General features: G+C 36.2%; 1 protein-coding gene across 7 annotated transcripts in view; it reads right to left on the reverse strand.

The window, feature by feature from the left end:
- Positions 1 to 24645, reverse strand: part of RAPGEF6 (Rap guanine nucleotide exchange factor 6) — a 192166-nt gene that overhangs the window by 115750 nt on the left and 51771 nt on the right. For all 7 annotated transcript variants that reach the window (XM_047873242.1, XM_047873234.1, XM_047873224.1 and 4 more), the window contains one exon: positions 8122 to 8265. In XM_047873242.1, coding sequence (XP_047729198.1) covers positions 8122 to 8265 — 144 coding nt within the window. The remainder of the gene's footprint in view (positions 1 to 8121; positions 8266 to 24645) is intronic.

The following is a 24645-nucleotide window of genomic DNA, read 5'->3' on the forward strand; positions in this document are numbered from 1 at the left end:
CTGAGCACCCAGGCGCCCCTCACTTCTCTAATTTTAAATAATGCATTTTCTAGTACTATAAAAGCCAAATGCTGAACAAAGCATAGTTTCTGAACAGATAACAAATCAAACTAAAAAGCAATAAAAATCAGCATTAATGTGTTTGCTATGTCTCAGTAGTTATAATTCTTCCAACCCAAATGTTCTTGAAAATCATTACCTTGGGCCACTGGTATATATTAATATCAGAGTTGCTTCAATTTTTTTTTTTTAACGTTTTATTTATTTTTGAGACAGAGAGAGACAGAGCATGAACTGGGGAGGGGCAGAGAGAGAGGGAGACACAGAATCGGAAGCAGGCTCCAGGCTCTGAGCCATCAGCCCAGAGCCCGACGCGGGGCTCGAACTCACGGACCGCGAGATCGTGACTTGAGCTGAAGTCGGACACTTAACCCACTGAGCCACCCAGGCGCCCCGTATCAGAGTTGCTTCAAACAATCTTCAGAAGAGGTTTCATTAGCAGCTACTGCATAAAGTTTCAAGTAAGTTAAAAACAATTTTCCAATTCTGGTTCCCTGAGCAGATCCATTTGAATGAGTGTCACCTTAAAAGACAAAGGAGACCAAAGGAGCACACCCTGCACTCCTTGAGCTCCCAACATTCCTGAAGTTCATAAAAAAGTGACTGATCAAGACAATTTCTTAAAACGACCATTTAGAAGTTAGCAATACTTATGTAGAGCCTTAAAAATAATTTTTATATCCTTAATCCAGTAATTTAACTTCTACTAATCAACCCTAAGAAAAAAAAATCCAAGTCCAGTTAACTCATACAAGTTGTTTGTAATAGGGAGAAAAAGTAGAAGCTGCATGGGAATCCTATGTTACACTCGTATGATATAATATTAATATTATATGTTTTGGGGAAAAAATGCATGTGTAGTAGAAAGGTAGGAGATATAAAAATTCAGCACTATCTAAATTAGAAGATCTGAATTAATCAAGATATATTTAAAAATCGTTAGCAACACTAGCTATCTCTGGTTTGAGGATTACAGCAAGTTTCTCTCTTAATGTTCTTGCATGTTTTTACATTTCTACAATGAGCATTTTTTCTTCAGAATTTTTTTTTAAACTGCTCCAGGCAGGCATCTGTCCTTAGTTCGATTACAGTATCACCCCTTTGCTTTTTCTCTGTCCATTGGTGGACTCATCACCCTCTAACTAGGTACAAGAACTTCCTGTCAAGAATTACACATTATTTCTCAGGAGGCAAATGGGAAGAATTTTCCTACTTGGAGATGTTAGACACTCATGAATTGAGAGGATAGTCCTCTTCTGTAATGAAGGTGCAAAGCACCACCGCTATAAAAGCACTTTGGAGCCTTTATAAAAGAGGCCTAACAAAGCTACCTAGCCCTTCCATCATGTGAGCAGACAGTGAGAGGTCAGAGTCTGTAAGCTGAGAGGCTTTCACCAGAACCCAAACATGCCTGCACCCTCATCTTAAAATTTCAGCCTCTAGACCTGTGAAAAATAAATTTGTGTTATTTATAAACCACTCAGTCTGTGGCATTTTGTTACAGCGACCTGAATGGACTAAGACATCCTCCATAAGGAGATTTCAGGAATCATATGTGTGGACCAAAGTCCTCTAATTTCTGATGAGCTTTCAGGGGGCAGGATCTCATTTCTTACCACAGGAATGGCTTGATAAATAAAACACTCACAGTCTCTACCAAAGCAGAACACATTTTGCTAAAAAACTTAAGATGTCACATTCATGGATCAGTACAAGAATAGAGCCATTATTCAGGATACCAACATAAAGGTGGTTACATGATCTGATCCTAATAATCACCTCCTATTCAGGTGTACTGACAATTATGTCTTAATCTTGCTAAATATGCTCTGAATCCAAACTCAACAGCCTGCACCGCAGGAGAGCAGGAAATTTAAGATGAAATCAAAGAGGGTGCAGAAGAGGAAGAGCTGCATGCCTCATTATAATTTGTGCACCTAAAATCAGATTCTAGAGTATCATACCATACCTACCACCTGCATATGTTCCTAGAACAATGAACTGTAGAAAGAAAATCTATAAAGGTGACCAAAAGGAAGCCCTCAATTTAAAACCATGACCCATGATGCTTCCATGGAAATCCCTCTTTCCATGTGTCTTTTTGCGAACAGTTTAATGGTTCCACTTAAATGCAGGTGCCATGATGGAGAAAGAGAAAAGCATGACCAGTGGCTTATCCTGTGCCTGAGAATGTAAAAAGCAACATAGGGGACAAGAAAGAAAAAAATGTAGTCTACTGAGGAACGTGGGACCTAGTTAAGACAAGATAACAAGCACACCAAACAACCATACTGTTCCTTATTCAAAAATATAGCAGGAGCAAGGAGAAATCAATAAAAAGGGCTCTAATTTCATAAATGAAGTACTAGAACACCAACAAGATTTTTTTAAACCTTTGAAGAATGTCCCTATTTACATTTCAGTTATTGATGTTTTCACAAAAATGAGCATGAATGTTCTCTGGTATTCTGGAAATTCATTTCAAGTTAACTAAAGGCATACTTGGTGCTTGACTTTGGTGAAACCAAGATACTTCCCCCTTACTGATCCTGCCTTAATTTTACCATTTAACTTCACATATATACACCAGTATTAAAAATTCAACTCATTACATTTGAAAAATTTTCACCACTGATGGCAATTAAAACACAGCAATCAACTTTACATAAAAAAAATACAGACATGCAGGGAATTCTTAAATAAGTTGTTTACTCTGTTTTCTGGAAGGCACAGTAGGATACCATTCTGGACAAAAGGAGGAAATGTTAAAATTCAAACTGCTTCATCAAAGGACAGAATTACCTTAGGTAAAGAAGGCTCTAAGAACAGGGAGAGAGAAAAACAGGACCAAAGGAAAGGACCTCCAACAAAATAATGATGCTAGAAAGCTAAAAAAATAAACTAGTGCCAAGTGAGGAAGACATTTAAAAACCAACTAATCTCAAACTTTTTATTTTTTTTAAAGTTTATTCATTTTGAGAGAAACAGCACATGCAAGCAGGGAAGAGGTACAGAGACAGGGAGAGAGAGAATCCCAAGCACACTCCACGCTGTCAGCACAGAGCCCCACGAGGGGCATGATCCCACAAACCACAAGATCACGATGCAATCAAAACCAAGAGTCAGATGCTTAACCATCTGAGCCACCCAGGCACCCCTCGAAAATATTCTGTGTTCATTATGAAACAGACACAAAACTTGCCAGAAATTTAAAAGGATAATACTACATATAAATAAAAACTATTTTCTTCCCATGTCCGAGGACTGTTTTGCAATTTACATTTTAAGACACTTGAGCTAAACTACTAGCTTTGCTAACTATCACAAAGAAGCCCTTCAAATCAGTAATCCCAAAACCAGTGATCAGTTTTTGGCAGACATCTCCTGTTGTCATTTGATTGGACTCTAGCTACTTACTGTATACAGAAAAGCACACTTTCAGTGACTTTCATATACATTGAGTAACCACTTTACCTCTTAAGGTTGGACAAAGAAATTACCTTGTTTGGAGTGAGCTACTATGAATACACACTACAAAAATAATTTGGGTGCGGCGAGGACAGCGGCAGTTGGCTCACTATTGGTTGTCCTAACCTCAAGCCAGCTTGATTTTCTTTTTCCTTTCCCTTTGCTCTAATTCTTTAGCTTGTTTTTGATTATATTAACATATTTAAATATCTTTTCAATAACTTTTTTTTTAAGTTTATTTATTTATTTTGAGAGTGAGCGAGTAGGTAAGAGACAGAGATAGGGAGAGAGAGAGAATCCTAAGCAAGCTTCACACTGTCAGCACAGAGCTGGATGCAGGGCTCAACCTCATGAATCGTGAGATGGAGACCTGAGCTGAAACTGAGAGCCGAATGCTTAACTGACTGAGCCACCCAGGCTCCCCAACATGCTTAAATATCTTGGATGTATTTCATACTCAGCTACAGAATAAATAGGAAAATCATTTTGTAAGCAACAAAAACAAAGACTGAGTATTTACAATAACAAGAGGAATAGAAGTTGCTGACATAATGAAAGTTTTTCAGAGCACCAAACACTAGGCAGAAACTTTTACATAAATTCTCTCATTTAATCCTTTCATAAATTTATAGATTACTTATGAAAACAGATGCAGGAAAGTTACAAAATGTGCCCAAAGTTACACAGGAATCTAAAGAAGCTGATGGGGGCAAAAAGGCAATCTCATTTTGAAAGATAGTAAGTTCAGAGGACACAATGATGATGGTTCTGTTCACATTTTCTTTTTTTTTTTTTTAATTTTTTTTTTTTTTTTTTCAACATTTATTTATTTTTGGTCTGTTCACATTTTCAAGGCAAGTATTTGATGTGAGAGGTGGACAACTGAACAAATGATTACAATACAGTCTCATGAAAGATCACAAATATATACATGGGATACAGAGATGTGTACCTAATTCTTCCCCAAAATCACAGAGGCTTCCCATGAAATGATATGGAATTGAGTCTTGAGGACAATTAAGATTTTTGCCAAAAAGACAAAAAATAAAAGACCATTCTAAGTAAAAGGAACAGTATATGTAAAAGATGATTATACCAACAGGTTTCTAAGCCTTCAACACATGCATATCCACACATATACAGTCATCATATTGCAATATAATATGTATATCAAATATCATGCTGTATACTTTAAACTTACATAGTGTTTGTTATATGTGAATTATATCTCAGTAAAGCTGAAAATAGGGGCACCAGGGTGGCTCAGTCAGTTCAACGAGTGGCTCTTGATTTCAAGTCAGGCTGTGATCTCATGGTTCATGGACACAGTAATTAATTAGGTATCTTTTAATGAAGAGATTATGAAACACTTTCCAATTTAGAAAAAATTTTCTATATCTCTTAAAATGAAAAAAATATTCCTTTTACAGTGTAAGTGGGCTGGAGTAGTATGAGAGATGCTATTACAAGAGTTCTAGAAAGAATGGCAGTGAACACTAAGGCAATCACATGGAGAGACTGACAGGTGAGGAGGGTATACATCTTGAAACATTTGAAAGGAAGTGTCTAGAGATATTACTGACTGATTAGACTATGAGTGTACAAACATGTTCCCATGTACTTCAGCAACCACCCCGTAACACAGGCAGACAAATATTAACCTCAGTTTCTGAGCGAAAGCAACCAAAGCATGAAGGATTTAGATGAAATGCCCCAATCATATGGAAAGTAAGGAAGTCAAGACAGATGTCTCCTGTAACTGCTTGACTATTTCCAGTTGGCATAATTACCCATCTTATTCACTGATTACTCCCAATCACCTTTTTGCTATTTCTAAATATGAAACACACCTTACTCAAAGATCCAAACCTTAAAATATTCTCACAGAGAGCATCTGAAAACATTTAAATTTGTTGAAAACTCTGAGAGGAATACCCAAAGAAGTTTCAAAAACGTAACTGTCAGGAATGCTCTTTTAACATTAAGAAAAACAACCTTTCCCTTTCCCATTATGGTTCTCATCTTTACATAAAGCAATATATGACAAAAATATGAAAATAATTCATAAAAATAAACCATTCTTTTCAATCATTCTAAGCGTTCAGTTACAGAATAAAACATGCCAAGTCTTTAGTACTCACAAAACTTTGATGTATAGGTTATATACTAATAATACTTATGACAAAGGATAGTAACAAATTATTCCGTACATCTTTAAGAATTTTTGACCTTCAGCAGTTTAGCAAGAAAAGGTTGATGATAGTTTGCAAATGAAAAGATAAACTCAGCTACTGTCTAAAAGAAAAAAAGGCTTCCTTTTGATCTCTCTGAATCGCTGACAGAAGAACAAAAGAAGTAAAGGGCCCCAGAGTAGCCATAAAACCAATTTTCTACTGGATGTTTTCACAAATACTAATTAACATTTTTGCTACACAGCAGCATCCTTATCTAGACCAACTATCAATATATAGGTATTTGAATAGACACATAGGTTTTACATACTGGTGACTTTAATGAAAAGTAAATGAAAAGCTCTTATAATCTTTTCCAAGTTGCCTGAAATATATCCCTTTTAGAATCAAAAGCAAACACACACTATTATTTCAAGAAACAGCAAATGCAAGTATCATGACCAAAAATCTAATCTCACAGTTATTAACTACGCTGAATCAACTTAGCTCTTCCCTCTGCCAAATCCCTGACAGTACTTAGTAGGCTGAGTACTTAAAACTAGCAATAGAAGCCTTTAAATGCAACAATGCCACACTTAGACTCATCAAGTGGACTGAATCCCAAGCAGTGTGCCTGTTGCTCTTTCTGGTCCACTCAGGAAGCCAGCATAACCCCAAGACGACAACTTTCAGCACACATGAGAGTTACAAGTAAATGACATGAGCATAAGCTATAGCTACCTAGAGGAAATATAGAATCTATTAGGCTTCATGACATGACACTAAAATAATCTAAGAACACACTAGAGCTGAGACTGGAGTAACAAACTATGCACTCTAGCTCATATAAGGAAAACCAAATAATGCAATTAAAGGTACTTTAATTTAGAAATTCTACTTCTTAGAACTTTTCTAAAGAAACCAATAACTGGACACATGTAACCACAAAGATAATTAGCGTTAAAAAAAAAACCTAAAAATTCTGAATGACCAAATACTGGGGAGTAAATAAATTATGACAATTAATATAATGGAGTATTAGGACACTATAAAGAGACACTTTTAAGGGTAATGTAAAAAAATTTTCTTTAAGAACATTCAAAGATGTTCAGATTACACATGTTAAGTTTTAAAAAGTTATAAAGCAGAACACATGTTTAAGTTTTACAAGTTGGCCAAAAAGCTTATATATTTATCTTTAGGTAGAAAGAACCTTTATCCAAGAATATATAAAATATCATCAACGGTTACATAACTGGGTGGTAATGACTAGTCAGCTTTCAATTTTTCTAAAACAGGCATGTACTACTTGCATAATAATGCAAAACATGTTCATTTAAATTAATTCTTTATGGGGAAATTTATTACATAAAAAGAAATTATTTTTTTAAAGAAATGATTAAATAAAAAGAACAGGAAATGAACACTTTGTACCTGTGGATGTGGTGAAAAAAATAGGGGATCAATTCATGTAACTCTTTGTTGTTGGAAATAGAATGTATGGAATCAATGAGGTTAGGCAAACATGGCTAAATCCTTTGAGCTGTCTTAAATGTAACACTTATTCCACCAAACAAAACTCCCTAAATAATCCTCCTTACTCCTAACATGGAAGGAAGCATTTCTGTTTCTGACAACCAAATGAATTAAACATACTCTCAGGAATTTTGTTGCAATCAATCTCTAGACTGTTTTTATATTTATATTTTATATTTTGCAATCAATCTCTAGACTGTTTTCTTTGAAAACTGATAAAATACACCTGGATTTAGTCTTTCTTAGATTATTCTTACTTCTTGATTCAAATACTTTTTAGTTTAAAATGAAGTTCTCTACAATTACAAAACTGAAGACTTCTGGAGAAACAGCTTATGTTTCTTGTGGTGTGACAAAAGCTAATTATTTCATCTGCTTCTCTTTTTTCAATATTTGCATGTGAAAACCTATCGCTAACACTTGCACATGTTTCTGTACTAACACACAGTATTTGTATTTCTCTCATATCACAAGGGAAAAAGTGACATATTTTTCTTTCTTTACATGTCTTACAGCTTATCAGGAAAAAAGCTCCCAACGAGTCTATTACCTGAGTTCTCAGCTAGAACTCTAAATCTATATTCTATTCAGGCAATAAAAAGGCAAGAAAATCCACAAGTTCTAAAAAGATATGGTAAGAACTTTTTTTTTTTTTTTTTTACATTATTTAAACAAAACCAAAAGTAAAACAAAACTTCCACTGGTACATACAAGCATTTCTACCAAACTCAAGTGAGAAGTATTTTAACAAATGAAATACATTTATTTGTCTCAAAATTTTATCCATTAAGCCCAAAGTGATGCTATTATCAAAAATATATGTAAATTAAAGATACTATATATAAAAATTAAGGAAAATCCATGAACTATTCCTACATATACTCACAGAAAGATAGCTGTTAATGTCCACGTCATCGGTAATGGTTTGGCGTTCTCCTTTATAATTAATTTTCCGAAACCTTCGTCGAGACTGTCTGGCAGGAATTTCTCTTTGTAGAATACTATCTTCATTATCTTTGGAATTTTCTACCTGAAACACATGTTCACATTCCTGATTAAATATCCAATTTTTCCATATTACTGACAGTCTATGGAGTCTTAACGGGCTCATAAGGAGGATTCATTTACTTCTTGCAAGAAACTGCCTCAAGAAAATAGTCTGTATAGGACAATGTTCATGAGTTAAAGATTAAAGATGACATTATAATAAAGATCCGTAGACCACAGTTTCCTTCCAGGAAATAGTCTCACTCACATAAACATATAACCTCTAAGTAAAGTCACTTACCAGAAATGACAGCTGTTAACTACACCTACACATTCAATAATTACGACCTCTGAGTTAATCCAATTATAAGCTGCCTGATTATACATTTATTTAGGGAACAATCATGGTTATGATTTCATTGAAATGCTAAACGGAAAAACAAAAATGTTATGAATTCTTCTTTGGTGTCCATCTTAACATATGACAACAGCCAAGAGTAAGGCTGGCATCTTTTTTTAAGATTTTATTTTTAAGTAATCTCTACCTCCAATGTGGTGCTCAAACTCACAACCTCAAGGTCAAGAGCTGCACACTCCACCATCTGAGCCAGCCAGGCACCCCAAGTCTGGCATCTTTTAAGAAAGAAGTGAAAACTAATAATTACTGAGGCCTTAAAATGGGCCAGCATGCATAAACATACTACTGAGTTCACACAGCAGTCCTGTAAGCAAGTATTACTATCTCTAGTTTATAGATGAACAAAGTAAACTCCAAAGAGACTGATAACTTTCCACTCTCACATTGAAATACTCATTATTAAAGGTGAGTTGGTGGGGTGCCTGGGTGGCTAAGTCAGTTAAGTGTCTGACTTTGGCTCAGGTTATGATCTTGTGGTTCGTGAGTTCGAGCCCTGCATCGGGCTATGTGCTGACAGCTCAGAACTTGGAGCCTGCTTCAGATTCTGTGTCTCCCTCTCTCTCTCTGCTCCTCCCCCACTCACGCTCGCTCGCTCTCAAAAACAAATAAAAAAAAATTTAAAGGTGAGTTGGAATATAGGTCTGTCTCCAACACTTATGGTACTGATACAAGACCACATTGCCTGTCCAGTCAGACTAAACCATACTTTTTGAAATTATTTTTAAAAAGGCATAATGATGTTCTAAAGTAAATCATGTAATTAACTTCACATCACATACATAATAATTTCAGTTTCCCCCACAAGTTTTCCTTCAAATGTTCTATCCTTTGCTATTATCAAAAATTTCTAGTTACCCAAGTGTGAAAATTTCATGAAAAATCCTAATTTCCCTGCTTGTCTTCCAAATCTTATCTTCAATCATTTCTCAGAACTTCTCAATTTTTGTTTTAAGAAATTCCTCTCACACTGCCCTTTCTTTCATTGCCATTACCACCACTCATTTTTCAAGTCTTACTTCAGTCCTAACTACAATATATAACAGTTGATCCTGATGCTTTAGTCCTGTTCCTCTCCAATTCCATCCTATATGGTCCAATAAATCCCCCAGATAAATCATCATGTCTCCTGTTCAATGGACCTCTAATAGTTACTAAATAAATTTTAAACTATTAAAACTGATATTCAAAAGCCACATATACTCCATCTCCAAAATGTTTTTATTACTTTATCTTACACAAGTAGGCCTGGGAAAACTGCTTCTTTATTCTTCTCCCCACACACACAAAAATCCCTCTCACATAAAAGCTCTAATGAGATATGCAAAATTTCCTGATGATTTCTCAGAAAGAGTTGATGTCTGTCTGCTTCAGTTATGAGAGGTATGAGAGTTCAAAAGTAGTGGCCAAGTCAATGTGACTATTCACTGGTCCCTATTAGTAACTTATATTCAACTTCCTTAATTTGTGCTACCCTACTCATTCTATCTTCACTTGCTGAAATACTACCAATCATTTAAGACACATTTCAATTACCATCTCTTCCATAACCAGAAAAACATTCCTCTCCTCCAGATCATAATTAGTTTATTCTATGTACACAACCTAGATTTCTCATTAAAAGGGCATGCTCTTGGGGCACCTGGGTGGCTCAGTAGGTTGAGTACCTGACTTTAGCTCAGATCATGATCTCACCTTTCGTGAGTTTGAGCCCCATGTCAGGCTCTGTGCTGACAGCTCAGAGCCTGGAGCCTGCTTCAGATTCTGTACCTCCCCCCTCCTTCTCCCCCTCCTCCACTTGCACTCTGTTTGTCTCTCTCAAAAATAAACAAACATTAAAAACAAATTATTTTTATAAAAAAAAAGGACATGCTCTCCAGCGCCTTCAGGCCTTTGCATATGCTGCTGTTCCTACTGCCACAAAGCCCATTACTCCTTTGCTAACATCTTGGCATCCTCCACATACTTCGTGACCCGGTTTAAACAACCCTTCCTCTGCCCCAGAAAGCTGCTACCCTTTCTACAGCACTAAGCAGATTAACCATAATTATTACTAGATAAGCTCATCTCACTAACAAGTTTCCTAAGACAGGAAATGTATTATATATTTATCTTTGTTTACTTAGCATTCAAAAAGTTTGCCAAACTGGGCAATATATTAGATTCTTTCTCATCAGACATGTTAGATCCTTGGAAATACGTACTCAAGAAATATGAGGGTAGGCAGAATAAGTTACTATTCTGAACGGTAAAATCCAGAGACAGAGAAGAATAATAACCACCTCAACAACTAAAGAATTTTGAATAGGTAGCAATATATGCTACCTCCTTGAGATTCAATTTGCTCTTCTAAAAAATGATGGGAGAACTACCACAGAATCACTACACAATACTATGTACCAGAAACTTTAAGTTATATCATTTAAAGTTCACATGGCCCTATTACACAGCTACTCTTTCTGCTTTGATACATGGTACAGAGTCTCGTGAAACTTAATTCATACAGGTGGGTAAGGACTCAAATCCCACGTGTGACTACTAAAAAGTTCATCCCCTTCACACTGCCTTATCTCAAGGGATGAATTAGATCACCCACTTTAGGTGAAATTTCAATATCATATAACCCTTAAATCTTCCAATATCTACCAATTATTGAGCAATAGCAGAGATACACAATAAAGGCTTTTCAAAATATAAATAGTAAATTAAATCTAGGAAAGGAGTTTCTAAGCCTCAAAATTTTAAGTACCAAATGAAAAGAAAAACCAAACAATATATGAAGGATTAAGTACCCTTAACAAATCTCCCTCCAAACACAACTGAAGTGTGATATTTAAAAAAAATAAAAATAAAAAAATAAAAGCAAGCAAATGCATACCTCATGGCACAAAGGTAAGAAATCTAAAGGCCAACAAAGTGAAAGCAAATACCAGGAGACAGGCTACCAGATTTCTCAACTCTAGAGACTAGACCCTCCACTTTGATGGCTGTAGGAAGTGAGAAAGTCAAGAAATAGAAAATCCACCAAAAATGGGAAGCCCAACAGGAGACTTAATCGTGAAGCTCAACCCACTTACTTGAACCCTCACTGTTAGGGGTCTGGAGGAAAGGGCCCACTCTGCAGAGGAAGACAGTAAGAAAACTTGCTTGGTACTGAGAGAAGGGGGAGCGGGGGGCAGGTGGAAAGCAACCAAACAAACAAAAAACATTTTCCCTAAGAATCTAAAACGTAGGGGCGCCTGGGTGGCGCAGTCGGTTAAGCGTCCGACTTCAGCCAGGTCATGATCTCGCGGTCCGTGAGTTTGAGCCCCGCGTCAGGCTCTGGGCTGATGGCTCAGAGCCTGGAGCCTGTTTCCGATTCTGGGTCTCCCTCTCTCTCTGCCCCTCCCCCGTTCATGCTCTGTCTCTCTCTGTCCCAAAAATAAATAAACGTTGAAAAAAAAAAAAAAAACCCAAAAAATTAAAAAAAAAAAAAAAAAGAATCTAAAACGTAAATCATCCCTCATGCAGGTCTGTACTTTAAATCTGTTAATACCTTAACCATGTAAGTAAATTTAAAGGCATTCAGGACTGGTAATGTACATACGCAATGGGTAAAAACAAATCTAAAACCTCTTTGCAAGAATGCAACTTTAACCTAAACCTCAAAAACTTTGCACACCTAAAATTCAAGACATATGACCTCATGGACAAACATACTTTCTCCCTCAAAAAACAAGGGAAAAAAAACCCCAACTACAACAAAACCCCAACACGAGAACAAATAATAGACATGATGAACAATAACGGCCAGAAAAAGGACAACAGACTCATACTTGCAAACACTCCCATGTATTTTAAATATCAGAAAATATAAAGGTATAATTAAAAAAAACCTTCAAACAGAAAGAAATTTGGAAATGAGCCAGAGATTATAAATAACAACTAAGAAGATAAGGCTTGACATGGACAAAGAAAAAAAAATTTCTCTCAAGTGCCCTTCCTCCCCAGTGCCAGGCTAGCAAACAATGAGGAATAAGCAAAAGCAGTGTTCATTTATGAAAAGGATCACAACATGGAGAGCCTGTATGAAACATAAGAGCAGAAGAAAGGCCTAAAACTGGGGGGTGGAACAAGAACACTTAGAAAAATCTTCCAAGAAACCAATCCCAATCCTAACCACAAAGTGAAACTAGAGGAATTTGAAAGCATTAGTGAACTAAAGGTAACTGTAATAATAAAAAAATCCAAACCTAGCTCAACTCTAGCAGAAGAAGAGGTGTGGCAGGCTTAAACACTATCTATCCTAGGTCTCTATTACCTTACACACAATGTGTATCATTAAATCCAAAACAATGAGTCATATAAAAATAAAAAGGGTAAAGAAACAAATAGCAAAAACAAACAAAAATCTAATACACTGCTACAAGACAAAGCAAACAATAGAGCAATCCATGAAAATCAGACATGACCCAGGTACGGAAACTAACAGAGAATTTAAAGCAACTATGAATGATATAATAAAGGTAGAAAGGTAGACAATATGAACAGATAAAAAATTTCAGCAGAAATAAAATAATAGAGTAAAATTACAATGCGAGAAACAAAAAACATGGTACTAAAGATGAAAAAGATGTTATGCAACTGAATTAAGAAGTAGTGAACTTAAAAGACAAAAAAAATTACCCAAACTGAAATACAGAAAAAAAAAAGAGAGAGAGAGAGAGAGCAAAAAAAGAAAGATGAGGAAAGTAAACAGTGTATTGAGATGTAACTAAAAAAAGTATTAGGAAACTGGGAAGATAAGGCCAAAAGAAATCATACAGGATGCAGTATAAAGTCAGGATGAGATTTAAAAAAAAAAAAATGGAAATCACAGAAGATACAGATAGGCTGAAAAAATTTAACCTATACTTAAAGTTCAAGAAGGAGATGACAGAAGAACAAGATCATGTCCAAAACAAAAATGAAACTTTGATTAAAACAAAAACAAAACCCAAAGAGGTCCAACAAATCCCAAGCAGGATAAATGAAAAATACAAATACAAATTCATACAGCAATGATAAAACGACTTTTAACACAGCCAGAAGGAAAATGATGATCCTCTATAAAGGAAGGTCAACTAGATTAGTAACGGACTTCTCAAAAAAAAAAAAAAAAAAAGTGACAGAATGGGACTATATTGACCGCTGAGAAAAAAAAGGATTCTCCTCACCAAATTGCATTCATGGCACAACAATACTCAAGAATGCAAACACAGTTTTGATGCTGACACTTCGTAGTCAAACTTTAGACTTCTTAGTGTCTATGATTTTGTACAATTCTTTCACACTGGAAAAAAATTGATTAGTAATGATGTTTATTTATACGTATATTAGTACCTACACTATATTAACAATAAGCTACAAGTTTCAATTATGTCCAAATATATCTTTAAAAAAATCTTTTTTTAATGTTTATTTATTTTTGAGAGCTGTCAGCAGAACTGGAAGCAGAGCTTGAATTCACAAACCACGATATCATGACGGGAGCTGAAGTTGGACACTTAACTGACTGAGCCACCCAGGCGCCCCAAATAAATGTATCTTAAGGTGCAGAATTTCCTTTCATAATATACATATACATGTTACCTATCCATATATAACAGCTTTAACAATATCAATATTACCACCAACATCCCGGTACTACATAGTCTTGTTTCCTAATGATTTATGCATATACTGTAATAATAGTAATTACATACTATGTCATAAATGTAATACATGTTTATGTATGTCTAATAATGTATGTATCTATACACACACACACACAAACAAAATTTTTAACACTGCCATTACTACTAAAAATAAGACTACTGGCCCTTTCTGTCCTTATGACTTATCCCATTAGAAATGCACAGACAAGGGGCACCTGGGTGGCTCAGTCATTTAAGCAATGACTCCTGATTTTGGCTCAGATCATGATCCAGCAGTGGCGAGAGTGAGCTCTGTGTTGGAATTCTGTGCTGGGTGTGGAGCCTACTTGAGATTCTCTCTCTCCCTCTTTCACTGACTCTCCCCGGCTTGCACTCCTGTGCTGCTTTCTCCAAAGAAAAAAAAAAAGCACAGACAAAATACTGCCTTTTTTTTTTTCAACGTTTTTTTTTTTTTTTTTTTTTTTTATTTATTTTTGGGACAGAGAGAGACAGAGCATGAACGGGGGAGGGGCAGAGAGAGAGGGAGACACAGAATTGGAAACAGGCTCCAGGCTCCGAGCCATCAGCCCAGAGCCCGACGCGGGGCTCGAACTCACGGACCGCGAGATCGTGACCTGGCTGAAGTCGGACGCTTAACCGACTGCGCCACCCAGGCGCCCCAATACTGCCTTTTAAAGTCACTAGAAACAATAAATCTTGGTAGAATGATACCAACAATTTTACATATATGAAATTCACCTGTTTTGTTTTTGATTAAAGATTACATTTTTTCCCTCCTTTATGAATTATTTTAAGTATATAAAAATCTTTGTATGGCTGAACTAATGAGGTCAGTCTTCTCAGGTTTCTTCTAGCTCTTCTTTTTTATCCTTCCACATGTATTTTTGACAAAATCACCACCATACCTGATGGTATTTTTCAGTGGGATCTCATCAAATTTACAAGGTATCCAAAGGAAAATTAATAATTTTATGAGAGGAACTCACTATTTAAGAACATGGTTATCTCATTTTTTTCAAATTTCTTAAATTTATAGCAAAGTATTTTTAAATTTTTTTTAAGTTTTTATTTTTGAGAGAGAGAGAGAGAGAGAGAGAGCAGCACAAGCTGGGGAGGGAATGAGTGAGAGGCAGACACAGAATCAGAAGCAGGCTACAAGCTCCCAGCCGCCAGCACAGAGCCCAACACGGGGCTCGAACCAATGAACCATGAGATCATGACCCCGATTGAAGTCAGATGCTTAATTGACTGAGCCACCCAGGCGACCCTACAGCAAAGTATTTTTATGTCAATGTATTCTTCTATTATGTGATATGTATGTGTGTATAAAACAGGTCAATTGCTTCATCTCCCTAAAAAAATCTGCTGGGATTCTGATGGGGATTGAACTCAATTTTACAGGAATTTAGGCAATATTCCTTTCTCAAAAATCCTCACTCTCTTGATTTAGATCTAAATATTTCAAAATTATTTATAGCTTATATACATGTTTCCTACAACTTTTTTTAGATCTAAAGTATATGGACTTCTTGATGTTTACAACTGGTATGTTCACTAAATTACATTTTTCTAAATACCTGTTTCTCATAAATATAAATACAGTTGATTTCTGTATATGAATAAGCATCCTGTGACCGTGCTAAAATCACTTATTAATTCTAAAAGTTTATGTGTATATATTTTTTTATTTCCTACATACAAATCATTTCATCTGTTAAGGACAGTTCTATATTTTCTTTCCCAATCTATCCTTCTTCCCTTCCCTAAATTCACCTAAGCACTTCTTAGCCAGAGATTTTAGTAATGCTGAGCTTTCCATATATTCCCAAATTCCAGGATAAAATTTTCAATATTTACTGTATTAACACAGATACCTTTAATAAGGTTATGAAAGTTTCCTTCTTTTCCTAATTTGCTAAAAGTTTCAAAAATCATAAATGGGTTTTGAGTACTACCAAATGCTTATTCTGTATCTATATAGATGATCATATGACTCTTTAATTACATTACTCTAATTTTCAAATAGAGACATACCTCAGAGATATTGCAGGTTTGGTACCAGGCTACTTTAATAAAGCAAGTATTACAATAAAGTAAGTCAAAAATTCTCACTTCTCAATGCATAACTTCTGTTTATAAAACACTGTTGTTTAGTAAGTGTGCAACAGCATTATGTCTGAAAAACAAAGTACATTCCTTAATTAAAAAATACTTTGATAAAAAATGATAACCATCCTCTAAGCTTTCAGTGAGCTGTAACCACTGATCACAGATCACTGTAACAAATATAATAATGAAAAAGTCTGAAATACTACAAAAAATTACCAAGAAGGGATAAAAAAAGACACAGAGGTGAGCAAATGCTGTTTTAAAACGGCATCAAAAGAATAGCTCACCAAGGGTTCCACAAACTTTTAATTTGTAAAAACACTGTATTTGAGAAGCACAATAAAGCAAACTGCAATAAAACAAATTACCACCTGCTAATTCAATCAAGCTTGCAACTCTGGAAATAAATTCAACATAGTCGTGATGGTTTATCCTATGTACCACTGGGATTTGATTCTCTAATAGTTTAGAATTTTTAGATTTTTCATTAAAATAAACAAACAAACAAGCTGAGGTGCCTGGATGGCTCAGCTGGTTAAATGTCCAACTCTTGATTTTGGCTGAGGTCATGATCTCAGGGTTTGTGAGTCCAAGTCCTGTGTTGAGCTCTGAGCTGATAGCACAGAGCTTGCTTGGGATTCTCTCTCCCCCTCCCCTGCTCATAGGCTTGCTTGCTTGCTCACTAGCTCTCTCTCAAAATAAACATTAAAAAACAAAACAAAAAAACCCACTAACCTGTGATAGTGCCTTTCTGTGATATGATGTACTTGTCAGGTTTTGCTGTCACAATCAAACTGGGCTCTCACACACTACTTATATATCAATAAAAATAAAATTAAACTGGATGCATTAAAAAAAAAAAGGCAATTAGCCTTTCTCTTTCAAGACTTTTTGTATTCTTTCTTATTTTAATGTTGGAAAAACTTCACCAGTGAAACAATGTGGGTGGATATTTCCAAATGAAAAGGTCTGTTAATTAGAGATTCACTTTCTTCCTATAACGGATCATGAAGCTTTTCTGTGTGTATGCATGCATGAGCTTGTTTTGGTAAGCTGTATTTTTCAAGGAATTTGATTATCTAAAATTTAAAATTTAAGTTTTAAATAACTTTTTTTTATTTCTATCTTACAATGTGAGTGCATGAGCACTGGAAACAGGAGCAGAAGGAGGGAGGGGGGAAAGAGGGAGGGAGAGGGAGGGAGAGGGAGAGAGACAAAGAGAACCCCTTGACCCTGGAAATGTGACCTGAAATGAAATCAAGAGCTGGATGCTCAGGGGCGCCTGGGTGGCTCAGTCAGTTAAGCGCCGACTTCGGCTCAGGTCATGATCTCACGGTCCGTGAGTTCGAGCCCCCTGTCGGGCTCTGTGCTGACAGCTCGGAGCCCGGAGCCTGTTTCAGATCCTGTGTCTCCCTCTCTCTGGCCCTCCCCCGTTCATGCTCTGTCTCTCTCTGTCTCAAAAATAAATAAACGTTAAAAAAAAAAAAAAAAAAAGAGTTGGATGCTCAACCGATTGAGCCACCCAGGTGCCTGATATTAAGCTATGCAACATGTTTTGTTCTTGACTACTTTTGACAAAGGTTTATCAAATTTGTTACTCTGTTCTGAGAAACAACTTTTACTTGTATTGATTCTCTTTAAGTTTGATTTACAGGTCACTGATTTTTTAATTTATCTTGTTTCTTGGCTTCTAATTTCTGTAGGCATAGTTTGCTGCTCTCTAATTTCTTGATGTGGATGCTTCATTGAGTCTCAGCCCTTCCTTACAGCATTAAGGCTTAAATTGCTCAGCTAAGATGCAAGACGAATTTCATACATTTTGATATACCATCTTCATTCAGCTCCAAATATTTTCTCATTTTCATAGTGACTCTCTGACAAGTGATTTAAAGTATATTCCTGGGGGTGCCTGGGTAGCTCAGTTAGGAATCAGACTTCAGCTCAGGTCATGATCTTGCGGTCCATGGGTTCGAGCCCCAAGTTGGGTTCTGGGCTGACAGCTCAGAGCCTGGAGCCTGCTTTGGATTCTGTGTCTCTCTGTCTCTCTGCCTCCCCTCCTCACACTCTGTGTGTCTCTCAAAAATAAATAAACGTTAAAAAAATAAAATAAAGTATACTCCTGAATTTCACAAGTTGCATTTTGTTCTGTTTTTGTAATTGGTTTTTAGATTAATTCCATAGTGGTCAAAAAACAAACTAAAAATTAAATTCTTTCCTGAGATTTATTTTATGTTCCAGAGAATAGCCACATTTAAAAATAATCCATGTGCACTTGAAAAGTAAATGCATTCTGTTATTAATGGGTGTAATGTTCTCTATAGAACTACTGGGCAGAGGTTCAAATCCTCAAAATCCTTACTGATTCCTCATGCTTGCTTTATCACTTTTAGAGGGATGTTTAAATCTCTCACTGTCCTTGTGGATTTGTCAAGTTTTCTTTTTACTGATGACCACTTTTTATATATCTTATAGCTGTGTAAACAAGGGATATAAAAATCTAGGAGTGTTTAACCTTGATACATGTTTATCATTAGGAAATACTGTTTGTGCATTAAATAATGCTTCTTGCCTTAAAGTACACTTTGAGGATTGGAGACACACCAGCTCTTTCGGTTAATGCTTTTAAGACACAACTTCTTCCATATAATTGTTTTCCCCTTGCTCTTTTTTTTTCCTCCTCCACTAATTCTCAGCCAGAAGACTGAGAAGTTCTGTTTCTTCTCAAACTTTATATTTACACTGCTATTTTTTTTCAAGTCGCATATAATTGTGTTTTAAAATTTTTAATCTGGGGCACCTGGGTGGCTTAGTTAGTTAAGGGTCTAACTCTTCATTCTGGCTCAGGTCATGATCTCACAGTTCCTGAGTTTGAGCCCTGCCTTGGGCTCTGCGATGACAGCATGGAGCCTACTTGGGATTGTCTATCTCCCACTCTCCATCCTGCCCCCACTCACGTGCACGCATGCTCTCTCTCTCTTTCTCTCTCTCAATAAACTTAAAAAAATCTGATAATTGCTTTTTTACTGGAATACTTATTTCATTTACATTTACTGTAACTTCTGATATACTTGAAGGGAAATCTAACATCTTATGTTCTTTGATCCTATTATGTTGTTTCTTCTCTCCTGTGTTTTATTTTCATTTATTATTCCATTTCTTTTTTTTTTTTTAAGTAGGTTTCATGCCTAACACAGAGCCCAATGTGGGGCCTGAACTCACAACCCTGAGATCAAGACCCAAGCTGAGATCAACAGCTGGATGCATAAGCAAGTGGCCACCCAGGTGCCCTCCAATTCTCCTCCTATTAATTGTAAGCTGTATATTTAGATGACATATATGCTTGACTTATCAAAATCCACTATTAGTGTATTTACCACTTTCTAGAAAATGCAAACATCTTAGTATTCTTCACTCCATCCCTCCTTTTCTTATGTCATGTGTTTAATGTGGAAAAGACACTTAAAACTGGTTTCTGTAGTCAATACACATATAAATTCTTTACACTGCCCTTATTTCTTCCTACCTATCTATGCTTCCATCTGTGATTCCCTCTTGCCTGAAAAACTCCCAGTTAGTAAACTGAGTGCCTGTCTACAGATGAAAATGTTCTTAGCTTTTGTTGGAAAATTGTTCAATCCTTAACAAACGTACCTTAAATTTTTGCTGTCAGTAGGTGTTTTACCAGTTGTGGTGGTTTAAAAGTAATGTATTTTCTTTTTATAACTCTGTTCTTGGTTTCCGGTTTTATTGGAATGTGCTTATGCCAAAGTTTCTTTGTATTTATCCTGCCTTGAGATTGTAGAGTTCTAAAATCTGTGAGTTGATTTCTTTTGATAGTTTTGGAAAATTCTCAGCCATTCTCTCTTCCATTACTTCTGTCATGTTTTCCTTCTATGAATCCAATTACTCATGTAAGACCTTTTCTATTATCTGTCTCCTATACTCCATCATGTATTTTTAAAGTTTTTTCTTCATCTGTTCATTTTCTTCCTGCTTATAATTCAGTTCCCTAACCCACTACTCAGCCAAGTTTTATCTTCTGTAAAACTCACCTACTGAGTTATTTTCATTTATAGATGTTTCTAGTTGTAGAAGTTGGAATTCATTCTTTCATTTTACAGTTTCTAATCTTCTAAAACTCTCCACTAAATCCTTGTAATACCCATCAGCTGTTTTAAAATCTGCATGTTACCTCTGATATTTGGATCTCCTGTGAATTTATTCCTTCTGCCCATTTTCCCTCTGGTTTCTCTATACTTTTTGATGTACTCCACGGAGACTTTACCTATTTCATCAACTGTTAAATTGTTTTCCAAAGACAGTGCATCACTTTCTATTTCTACCAGTGATGTATGAGTGCTTGAATTTCTCTACACCCTTGCCAATACTTATTATGGTCCACCTGTTCTCTTACTGTTCTTTTACTATCTGTGGGGAAACAAAGTCTTCCCTGGGCCTCTTGTGCTTCCACACATTTTGCTGCATTGGCCAAGAATGCAGAGTCCTAACCACTCATTAACTGGGCCATTTCTCAGAGCTGTGCTTGTAGTTAGCAATCCTGAAGGATGAGATAATGTTTCCTGCTGGGAATAAAAAAAAAAAAAGCAGGCTGCTCACTATAAAAGCAGTCATTCCCCAAGCTCAGTGATTCTCAGTTGCGATGCAAACCTACTATGTGTGTGGCATCAGTATGGGCCACCCATCATTGCCTCTGTGGGACCTGGGAAGCAAGAGGAATCTAGAGAAATATGCTAATGATATGCTGCTTGCTAAACTACAAGTAAAAAAGTTCTCTGTTTCTGACCCACAAGTCTTAAGTCTTCTGCCAACATATATGAAATAAGTAAACTACCAGATTACATAGTAATCAAATCCCACACGTGATAATTATCTAGTTTAGCATTTTTATTGCTATTTTAACACTCACCCATTTTTATGCAATCAATAACATCAATAAAGCTTATTCTTTTTCCTATTTCACTCTCCCTTTTCCTTCATTTGTATTATTTCTATTCTATCACAACATATAAAACGGTAGTGTTTCCCTCACATCTCTACCTGTGTTTTAGTCTTACCAGTACATTTATATATTTTAAACATTCATCTTTGTTTCTTTTACTGAGGTTTTCCCAGTTATTTCTCAGGTGGATTAAATATCCTCTAGCAGATTCCTTAAAAACAGCTCATGGGTGTGTTCCCTAAGTTCTATGTTGAAAACTGTTTTCCCCTAACCCTGATAAAGATAGTGTGGCTGATATAAAATCATTAGTTCATACTTTCTTTTTAATTTTATTTATTTTTCTTATTAATGTTTGAATGCTTCTATTTAGTTTTGTGTGTGTGTGTGTGTGTGTGTGAGAGAGAGAGACAGACAGACAGACAGACAGAAAGAGAGACAGAATCTGAAGCAGGCTCCAGGCTCCCTGCCCGAGAGAGAGAGAGAGAGACAGAGAGAGAGAGAGAGAAAGAAAGAGAGACAGAATCCGAAGCAGTCTCCAGGCGAGAGAGAGACGGGGGGGTGGGGGGGGTGGAGAGGGGGGGGTGGAGAGAGAGAGAGAGAGAGAGAGAGAGAGAGAGAGAGAGAGAGAGAGAGAATCCGAAGTAGGCTCCAGGCTCCCTGCCCAATGCAGGGCTCAAACCCACGAACTATGAAATCATGACCTGAGCTGGAGTCGGACACTAACTGCCTGAGCCACCCAGGCGCCCCTATACTTCCTTTTTTTTAAATGCTGCTCTACTGTCCCTTGTTTTGATTGTCCCAGTGGTATTTTAAATATTTGAATCAGTTCAATTTGTTTGCCTTTGAAAGTTATGTGAGGTTTTTAACTGTAAGCTTCAAGGATTTTTTCTTTGAAATCAAGTAATTTTATCAGGAAATGTCCTGGAAATGGTAGTTATGGGCTCATTTCCCCAGTTCCCAGCAGACCCTTTACATGTATAGATCTGAATCTTTTTTAATTTCTAAAGAATTTTCATTAAGTATTGTTTTAAATATAGTTGCTTTCCATGGATTTCTCTGTCTTGGAAGTGTTAAAATTATGAACATTATCCCTTCATTGCCCAACTTTAATTTTCACTATTTTCTCTGACACTTGTTCTATTCCAGCTTTGAGATACAATGCACATGTAAGATTGTTTAAATTCAGGGGTGCCTGGGTGGCATAGCTGGTTAAGCATCCGACTCTTATCTTGGTTCAGATCATGATCCCACAGTCCGTGGGTTCAAGCCCCCCATCAGGCTCTTCGCTGATGGTGTGGAGCCTGCTTGGGATTCTCTCTCTTCTTCTCTCTGCCCCTCCCCTGCTTGTGCTCGCTCTCTCTCAAAATAAATATATAAACTTAATAAAAAAATTAAGATGCTGTAAATTTAAGGTATACAATGTGCTGATTCAACACATTTATATGCGAAATGATTTATCATCATTGCCTTAGCTAACACCTCCATCACATAACTACCATTTCATTTCTGGGGTGACAAAGTTTAAGATCTGCTCTCTCAGCAGCTTTAAAGTACATTAATACTTCTGACAACTTGTACTTCATTCTTTTTGTCATTTTCATTTAGTTTTTTCCTTTTTTTTTTTTTTAAGTATAGTTGACACACAAGGTTAGTTTCAGGTGCACAACATAGTCATTTGACAAGTTTATACATTATGCTATGCTCAGAGCTACCATCTGTTACCATACACATTATTACAATATCATTGACTACATTCCTTTCATTCCCATGACTTACTCATTTCATAACTGGAAGCCTCCATCTCACACTCCCCTCCTTCACCCATTTTATCCACCTCCCACCCGGCTTCCCCTCTGGCAACCATCAGTCTGTTCTCCATATTAATAGGTCTGATTCTGCTTTTTCTTGTTTTTTTTGTTTGTTTTTTAACATTCCACATGGGTGAAATATGTTGTCTTTTTCAGTCTGACTTATTTCCTTAAGCATAATACCCTCTAGGACCTTCCATGTTATCACAAATGTCAAGATCTCATTCTTTTTATGGCTGAGTAATATTCCATTGCATATATACCATATCTTCCTTATCTATTTGCCTATAGACACTTAGGTTGCTTCCAATTCTTGGGTACTGTAAATAGTGATACAATAAACATAGGAGTGAATGTATCTTTTCAAACTAATGTTTTTGTTTTCTTTGAGGAAATACCGACCAGTGGAATTACTGGACCATATGGTACTACTTTTTAAAAATTTCTGAGGAACCTCCATGCTATTCTTCACACTGGCTGTAACAATTTACATTCCGACCAACAGTGTGTGAGGATTCCTTTTCTCTACATCCTCACTAACCTTTATTTCTTGCCTTTTTTGATAGGTGTAACATGATATCTCACTGTAATTTTGATATGTTCAATGTACCTTATTAAACTTTCATTTGAGTGTATTCTCCCTGAGGCGTCCTTTGTTTCTAAAATAATTTTTTCCTGTCTCTTCAATTCCTTTACTGATTTTATACTCTTTGATTCTATTTTTCTTCTCATTTTCTTTTCTTGGTTTTTGAATTCCTGATTTTACGTTTTTAAAAAGTGTCCTCGAATGCTTGACTGAATATGTTTATCTCTAAAGTATGGTCAATTTTCATCTGCATGGTTTTTTTTCTAGAATGGGGATAATTGGTATGTAATGAATCTGTTTCTCATTTTTTTTTGTAATAACTATATGCATTTATTCACCTTCCCTTTTTATCTTTTTGTGATACTGGAATGTTTTACAAGATTCCTAGTTTAATAGGAAATTATCAAATACTTTGAGGTCCAGGTATTTTAGGATACTTTTTCCTTTTGTTTTGCAGGGTGGGAGGTGGGGAAAGGCATCGTAAGACTGTAATTTTGTGTTCACTTTGTCTTGCAGAAACCTAAAATTTCCCAATGTGTTTCTTTCTTCTTTAGCACTTAAATACCTTTGTCTTAACCCCGAAGATACACACTTAGAAGACGACTTTAGCAAATCATTTCATTTTAAAGGACTTCCCTGTAATCTGTGTTCTGATCTATCTCACACACACACACACACACACACACACACACACACACACACACACACACACAAAATTTTACATTTTGTGTGGAGTTAGCCCTTCCGGCAGTGCAGGTTAACCTTAGTCCCCTTGTTAGCTTCCATCTTGTGTGTTTTCTGCAAATCTGCTTGGTTGGCCTTTGCTCACCACAAAGCCTTGGATGGCTGAGGGTTGGGAAAAGACATAGA

This window comes from Prionailurus viverrinus, chromosome A1, assembly GCF_022837055.1.
Source record: "Prionailurus viverrinus isolate Anna chromosome A1, UM_Priviv_1.0, whole genome shotgun sequence".
Classification (NCBI taxonomy): Eukaryota; Metazoa; Chordata; class Mammalia; order Carnivora; family Felidae; genus Prionailurus; species Prionailurus viverrinus.